The sequence below is a fragment of the Aedes albopictus genome, chromosome 2, assembly GCF_035046485.1.
Source record: "Aedes albopictus strain Foshan chromosome 2, AalbF5, whole genome shotgun sequence".
Taxonomy (NCBI): Eukaryota; Metazoa; Arthropoda; class Insecta; order Diptera; family Culicidae; genus Aedes; species Aedes albopictus.
The window spans coordinates 37,727,345-37,735,860 of record NC_085137.1 but is presented as its reverse complement, the minus strand read 5'-3'; the positions used below and the strand labels follow the sequence as shown (position 1 = coordinate 37,735,860).

The 8,516-nt window shown below is 39.0% G+C and overlaps 1 protein-coding gene across 1 annotated transcript; it reads right to left on the bottom strand.

Annotated features, from left to right (window-relative positions):
- Window positions 1–424: 424 nt before the first annotated feature.
- On the bottom strand, window positions 425–4,055 carry LOC115266868 (72 kDa type IV collagenase-like). Its single transcript, XM_029873480.2, has 3 exons — window positions 1,842–4,055; window positions 1,129–1,785; window positions 425–1,021 (listed from the first exon to the last, which is right to left on the bottom strand). Exons 1-3 carry the CDS (start codon window positions 2,034–2,036, stop codon window positions 425–427), a joined length of 1,449 nt encoding a protein of 482 aa, XP_029729340.1. The 5' UTR covers window positions 2,037–4,055.
- Between the last annotated feature and the right edge of the window lie 4,461 nt (window positions 4,056–8,516).

Here is an 8,516-nt window from a genome sequence, read left to right as displayed (position 1 = left end):
ATGGGAAACGCCAAAGGCGAGGATACACACAATACACTGTGTAAATCGCATAATGCGAAACCATATATTTAGGGGAAAATATAAACTGATTAAAGGCATCTTCATAATCCCGTCCTTATTTTGCCTCCAATTTGAGACTGAAGAAGAGCAGCTAATTGTCTTGAAGAAAAACATGGTCCGCCGCACAATGGCTCCGGTTAGCGTAGTAAGGGCAAAATACTATGAAGGGCGTCCTGGTACTTCCAAGGCTTGGTTGGCCCTTTTTTTTATATAAAACCTCTTTTCCATTCCTGGTCTTAATTCAATGAGATCGATGATTTTCTCGGAGGAAACCTTTGTGTCTCACAACACCTCATACAATATAGGTACTCGACTTTCGGAAATTCCGTTTGTTTGAACAATTGGTCACACATTGAATAATTTCTTATCTACATTCCATCCATTTATTTCTAAACTCCTTAAATTTACCGTTTTGAAACCTGTAAAAATTTCTTCCTCTGAAAACAACGAACGATTTTCCCGTTCCCACTGCTGCATCTACGTTTCTCGGCAAACCCAAAGAACTCAACGCAAAGGACGGTGTGGTGTCCTCATTCGAATTGTACACCCAGTACTTGTTTTGCTTCAGTGCAAAGATCTTGTTTCGCGAATCAACGAACGCTCCGTCAATGTTGTTCGGCAGTCCAGGGAAGCCTTCGGAGATCCTCCGTGGATAGCCAGCATCCAGTCGGTTGCCCCGGTACCGCCAGAAGCGGTCACCCTTGAAGAAGTACACCCGTCCGTCGGGGTATCGGAAGGCCGCATCAATGTTCCCGGGTAAGCCGGGCCATCGGCTCGATATGAGCTTGCCAGTGGGATTGTTGACATCCGAATCGTAGTAATACTTGCCAGCTAGAACCGCCCATCTTCCGGTGGAATCATCGACAACGGCGTCGTATTTGGTAACGGTGCAGAACCGAGGGGCTGCAGTATTACCGAGCGCTCGACCACCTCTGCGGGATCCGTATAGTTTTTGTATTCGCTGAAATTAATGAATTTTAGCGTTCTACTAACTGAGTCAAGCTAATATATTATTTGTTATAAATTAAAATTCAAACAAACATTTGAGCTGCACTTTGGAATACATACCCTCACATCGTCAGGCTGTGGTTCCGTGAAGCGGTTCATGTTCGTTGGATGCATCAGAGCCCCTTTCTGGTCTGAGTGAGCCAATCCTAGAGAGTGACCGATTTCGTGCATTGCGGTGTCTAGAAAATCTTCCCTATATTTTGAATTTTCGAAAAAGTATTGGGAGTTGAAGTGCACATCCCCGTCTTCCGGAGGGTACGCATGTGCCATCGTAGAGGAACTTTCGAACGTGCACCGCCTGTCCCGTCTGTTATGTGAGTCTCCTCCAAAGTTAACTTCGATATCTGCACTTCGATCGTTGCTTTCGACAAAGTTCAAATTCGTCACTTTACTCCACTCGCCGAAGGCACGCTTCATCATACTGCGGACAAATGAGGATGATGCACCGGCAGGATAATCCCGAATCCTGTAGCTTATCAACCGTTTAGTCCATTTGGCGGTATCTCCCCGTTTCTCCGCACTTCTTGTTCCGCAGTGTGGAGCTGCCATAGTCACTTTAGTTTCATCGTTCAACTGTCCGGTTTCTTCCAAGCCAACCGATCGCTGAAAGTTTCGCACCATTTCTTCAAACGATAGATCCTGACCGAAGTTGAATCTTTTTGACACTCCGAAGTCGTCCGGCTCGGATTCGTTATAGCCAAGTCCCTTCAGTATCACCTAAATATTTGATAGTTAATGCAAAGCTGTCTTCACAAAAATGTCTGCATAATTACCTCTGCATCGTCTCGGGATATCGAAGGAATTTCAATTGGTTTCGTTGGATCTGCAAGCTCGACCGTTTTCGAAGGTTGATCGGAATCTCTATCGAATATCAACACATCTTCCAATCTATGTTCTATAGGGGCACCACGAGTTTGACCATCGAAAATGGTTAGAACCAGAAGCAAAAGCACATTACTGACGAGCATTTTGCAAATTTACTGTACCGGCTGGATTCTAAATTGTAACTGAATGAATGTTCATACAACATTTGCCTTTTAATATACTCACCACCGGAGCGGGATGTTCGTTTGTGAGAATGCGAATCTCGCAGGCGAGTATTATCAGGTTGGGATTTCCAAGTGTGGTGAAAATCTCCCTAATGAAGGAGGTCGGCACCCGTACGCTCTGGTATAAGTTTACTGTAAAGGGAGATTCATTTGATACCCACAGAATAGAGCACGTTTGATGTTCAAATGTTACATCATTAATTGTCTTTCTGTAGCGCTACCCCCTGAACAATACTTATGCTTTTCAGTATAAATAAAACAGTCACTATGTGTTGTAAGTATACGTCTAATATAAAATAGATGCTGTGTTATTTGATTGACCCATGACAAAAAAAAAATCTTGATTAGGAACGGCAAGCCAATAAGCCAAAAATTATTCATTCACTAGCTTGGGTGATTACGCTAAAACCGGCGCCTTCGTTGATTTGGATTTAGTTGATGTATCTGTTGTAGATCTACCCATCTAGAAAATTGTAACAAATATAACAGAACCTTTGCAAACCATGATATTTTTAACTGATTGTGATATAATCATGTTTAACATCCTTGGTGTTTTCAACATACTATAACTTAATTATATCACATTATGTTATAATTGTCGTTTGATAACTCATTGTATTGTAATTGAGTTTTGAGTCTTCGTTCTTCGTTCTTCATATCACATTTTGTTATAATTTTGATATGATTATTATTAAATAGGTTATAATCTTATTGAGACCAGTGTACTTTTTGTTACAATTTCAGTTATTTTAACATCATGCTGCATCTAGTTTATAACATAATAAATTAGAGAAAAATATTTTAACATCACAAACCAATATGATATAAACTTGATATAATTTTCTAGTCGGGTCGTACCTGGTGACAACTGAAATCAGCTGTTTTTTTCTGTTCTTTTGGTTCATTCAGTAAGTTGATAAAAGCGTGTTCGTTTCAGGAGTACGGTACAATTCTTTTTGGCGCGCATTTCTACTCTGCACTTTTTAGAATGTAGACTTCTTGGGAAAACCAGGAAAATTAAAGAATATCGGGAAATTGATTTTTGGACCTGGAAAATCAAAGAAAGTCATGGTATGCTGGTAGACGTCAGGGAAATTTCTCATGTCGGCGTTGATCAAAGTTCTGGCCATATTTTTTTTGGCTCTATAACATTTACCCGAAAACCAGTTACCCGAAAGACATTTACTCGAATGACATTTACCCGAACGTCATTTACCCGAATGCGACAAATACCCGAATGCGATATTTACCCGAATACGGCATTTACCCGAATACGCAATTTACCCGAATGCGACACTTACCCGAAAAATGCAAAAAAGATGGATCAATATGAATTGTCAATAATAAATATGTTATGGCCCGGTGTCATTCAGCAGGCATTCGTTAGACCTAATAATCATCAGGCCGAGTGATCATCAAGCACTCTGATATAGGGCTAATTGGTGGTCAAAATGCATTTTTAATCTGAGGATTTTTTAATATTTTACATTAGCCCGAACGTCAACCCGAATCAATCAGGAGATCGCCCAAAAAGTGTTCACTGTGGACAATTTATTTTTAGTTGATGAAACTTAATCAGTTGGAGAAGGGTAATCCTTGGGGTAATATGTAACAACGTTGTGTTTTATGAAGAAACAACGTAAGAAACAAATGCAATGCAAATGTAACGAAGGGAGAGCTTGCACATTTAAACATTTTGCCTAATATACAGCGCGCTTATCCGATGGCCTAATATAATGTACTTGTCTATTCAAATATTGATCCTGGAGAGCTCAGTATGCTTATCTAATCGGTCTTTTTTGAAACTAAGGTGTTCTTTTAACCTTCCGTAACTCGCGTGGTTGACTACCTGCGTCAGCACCACACTAATGCTGAGTACAAAAAGCGAGATTTTGTCAACGTGTTGTACAAAATACAACAGCGCGAGCGCTCGAGGGTTAAAATTTGCTTGAACATTTGCTGTTAGCGCTGACCCCAAATCATGTTGTGATAATTATTTTTTCCTTCTTTTTAAAATTGGCTGTTTTTTGGAGCTGTAAAATGCTGTTGCAATAAAGCTGCTGAAGTTTTTATTAAAGAATTCTCTAAGCCATAGCTTGAAAGGCTGTTTTTTTTAAGTTATAGTTTTTGCTATGAAAACTATTAGTTTTTTAATCTGAAATGTTCTCTTCTTTCAAATGTTGACTGTTCTTTCAAATAGACAATCTTATAACCATACCCGCACAAAGTTTATTTTCATCTTAATTAATTTGATACCGAATGCTAACTGGCTTTTTGATGAGTGAAAATGATCGAAAAGACATCCAGCCAATCGACTAAAAAACATTCAGAAAATTGAGATAAATTGAACTGTTTTCACTACAACGGGACATTCAAATGTGATGCCTTTTTATTTACCAAGCTATTACATTTTATCAACATAGGCTGCTTTGAGCAACTTATATACACCTATATATTCGGTCACAAATTAGCAGCCATACTGCAAGTATTCTCCATTGCTTCTAATATTTGTCTTCTTTTTAAAATAGGCTGTTCTTTTGAATTTGCATTGTCCATCCGTGTAATATTGCTGAGTTGGTCGGCCAAACTGGTAATTTCGCCATTGAATTTCTTCCTTCTTATCATTAAAAGCTACTCATTCGAGTTGGAATGATATATAGTTTATTTGCAGTTCGCATCGTACTCTTGTGCTGTGCGGACGTAAGCTCTCTCTGCTGCAGGAAGTTTTACTACCTAAAGCAATTCAACAGTACTTCTCAGTACTACCCACAATAGCACTTTTCAGCGCTAAATTTATACCTACTGATTCCTTTTCGATCCTTGCCTGGACCCGTGCCTTCGATTATTCGTTGGACCCGTTTACGGAAGTCAAATTCCGTGAAACGGTGGTAATCCTACTTGGACACCGATTAGGGAAAAAACCTCCTGGAAGGTCGCTTCTAATTGAATCATGGTTGCATCATCGAACAAAAGGAAGGGTGAATCCTTGAATTCACCGCTTCCTTCCAAAAAAGTCGGTTTCAAAACTGTCGCTAAACGCGGCAAAGTTAGAAGGAAAGGAGAACTTTCAGCTTCCCCGCTTCCTTCTACTAAAACAATTGTTTCGGATGAAAATTTCGTTGAAATGAGTAATCCTTATGAAACGCTGAACAATTTTTCGGAACAGCAAATTGAGGATGCCTCTAGCCCAGGTACTTCAATTTCTGCTAAAAAACAACGGGTGCCGCCAATCGTGGTCAGCGTCTGTGAATTTGCTGGTTTTAGGCAGGAGATCTTGAACTCCATAAGGGGAATCAAGGTTTCCTTCCAAATTGCCAGGAAAAGAGACTGCCGCGTATTGCCGGAAACCCTGAAAGATCGGGATCTTCTTCTCAAGTACCTTACTGAGAAGAAGCATAAATTTTTCACATACGACGACAGGTCTGCACGCTTGTTCAAAGTCGTATTAAAAGGTCTATCTAGTGATGACAAATCACCTGAAGAGATCAAAACTGAACTCAACTTATTACTTGGATTCACTCCAGTCCAAGTAATAAAAATGAAAAAGAGAACCCGCTCTGAGAATCCTCGGCAGGGTATCTCTCAAGAATTTTATTTAGTTCACTTCAACAAAAGTGATCTAAATAACTTGAAATATTTGGAAAAGGCGAAGAAAATGTTTCTTGTCCAAGTGACATGGGAACATTTTCGTAAGCCTGGGGGAAATTTCCAGAACCCAACTCAGTGCCGTCAGTGCCAAGGTTGGGGGCACGGAACGAAACATTGCCACATGGATGCTAAATGCATGATTTGTGGAGGTTCTTCTCACGCCAAGGACGACTGTCCGGTAAGGGAAGATACCAGAAAGTTTAAATGTACGAATTGCGGTGGCAACCATAAGTCAAACTTTTGGGATTGCCCTATCCGCAAAAAAGTTGTCGAATCACGTGCCCGGCAGATGAATGGGAACACTAGTCGTACCCGAAACTCTGCAGGTAGAATTTCTAACAACACAAATTCTTCCATTAACGATCGGTTGAATAATTTTCATACCGCTCGTACCTATTCGCCGGAGGTAGTTAACCACCAAACAAACCTTCGAGCGAATAATCTACCCTCCAGCAGTGGAGTGAGTAATATTTCTAATTTTGTTCAAACGAATCGAGCTACCTATGCCCATGTGGCTGCAGGTAAGCAAAATTCAAATAATTCCTATCACCAAACATCAAATTCGGAAAATGCCCGTGATTCAGGCATGTCTGCTTCCGATTTTGACTTTTTATCTGAACAATTGCAACAAATGATTGATGCAATGTTCAAAACTCAAACTATGGCTGAAGTATAGATAGTAGAGTAAACATAGATCCGCGGACACCGCTGACTAAAATGTTTCAAGCGTGTAAGTAGTATTTTTCAAGAGTGCGACGGTTGAATATGACGTCATGCGCTCCATTGATGTTGTCCAAATCGTGACGTCATGCTCGTTTGGATACAGATTTTGACAGTCCGTTTGGATACAACGGATTCATCAACACGCATCTATGTTTACTCTACTATCTATAGGCTGAAGCAGTCCAGGTTGGAGTTAAATTTACAAATAAAATAGTAATTGGATTACGTTTTGGTAATGGATCCAAATAAAATATTGAACATTTTAAATTGGAATGCTCGTTCTCTAAATGGCAAAGAGGATGAGCTATTCCATTTTTTAAAAGTTAATAATGTGCATATTGCAGTTATTACTGAAACTTATCTAAAACCTGGGTCTTCAAGCAAACGAAACCCAAACTATTTTATTTATAGAAATGATCGCCTAGATGGAGCATGTGGTGGAGTTGCTATCATCGTTGACAGGCGCATCAAGCACCAAATTTTTTCATCATTCGAAACCAAAGTTTTTGAAACTTTGGGTGTTTCTGTTGAAGCAAACTTTGGTAAACATACTTTCATTGCGGCCTACTTGCCTTTTCAATGTACTGGCCAGCAAATAGATTTTCTTAAATCTGATTTGCGAAAATTAACTCGCAACAGGACCAAATTTTTCATAATTGGTGATTTTAATGCGAAACACCGTTCGTGGAATAATCTTCAGTCCAATTCAAACGGCAGGATTTTATTTGATCAGTGCTCTTCAGGATATTTTTCTATTCTATATCCCGATAGCCCCACTTGTTTCTCTTCTGCTAGAAATCCCTCAACAATTGATTTGGTCTTAACTGACTCAAGTCAGCATTGTAGCCAATTGATTACTCATGCTGACTTTGATTCTGACCATATTCCTGTAACATTTCAAATTTCTCATGAAGCGATTTTTAATCCCATCAGCTCTACTTTCAATTATCACAGAGCTGACTGGGATACATATAAAACATACATCGATAGCCATTTAGATGTTAATGTTTCATTGGAAACACATTTGGATATTGACAATGCCCTCGAAACTTTGACTAGTACTATAGTCGAAGCTAGAAGCGCATCAATACCAAAGTGTGAAGTCAAATTCGACTCAGTTATTATTGACGACGATCTGAAACTTCTGATCCGTCTTAAAAACGTGAGAAGAAGACAATTCCAACGAAAGTAATCTGGCAGGATCTTCAGAAGGAAATTATAAAACGTTTCACCGAATTGAGAAACAAAAATTTTGCAAATAAAGTTTCTCAATTAAACCCCGGCTCTAAGCCGTTTTGGAAATTGACAAAAATTTTGAAAAAACCTCAGAAGCCTATTCCTGCGCTGAAAGAGGATAACAAAATATTATTAACTAATTCTGAAAAAGCACAAAAACTTGCCAAACAGTTTGAAAGTGCGCATAATTTCAGTATAGGTCTCACTAGTCCAATAGAACATCAGGTTGCCCGCGAATTCGAAAACATTCTCAATCATGAGAACATTTTCGACAATTCATTGGGCACTGATTTGGACGAAGTGAGATCTATTATAAAGAAGTTTAAGAATATGAAAGCTCCGGGTGATGACAGAATTTTCTATATTCTCATCCAAAAACTTCCAGAAAGTTGCTTATCATTTTTGGTTAATATATTTAACAAATGTTTTCAGTTAGCATATTTTCCTGAAAAATGGAAAAATGATAAAGTTGTTCCAATTTTGAAGCCTGACAAAAATCCTGCCGAAGCTTCTAGTTATCGTCCAATTAGCTTACTGTCATCTATCAGTAAACTTTTTGAAAAACTTATTTTAAATAGAATGATGATTCATATTGATGAAAATTCTATTTTTGCCAATGAGCAGTTCGGATTCCGCCATGGTCATTCGACTACTCATTAACTTTTAAGGGTAACGAATTTCATTCGTTCCAATAAATCTGAAGGTTACTCCACTGGTGTAGCACTTCTTGACATAGAAAAAGCATTCGATAGTGTTTGGCACGAAGGCTTGATCGTGAAATTGAAACATTTT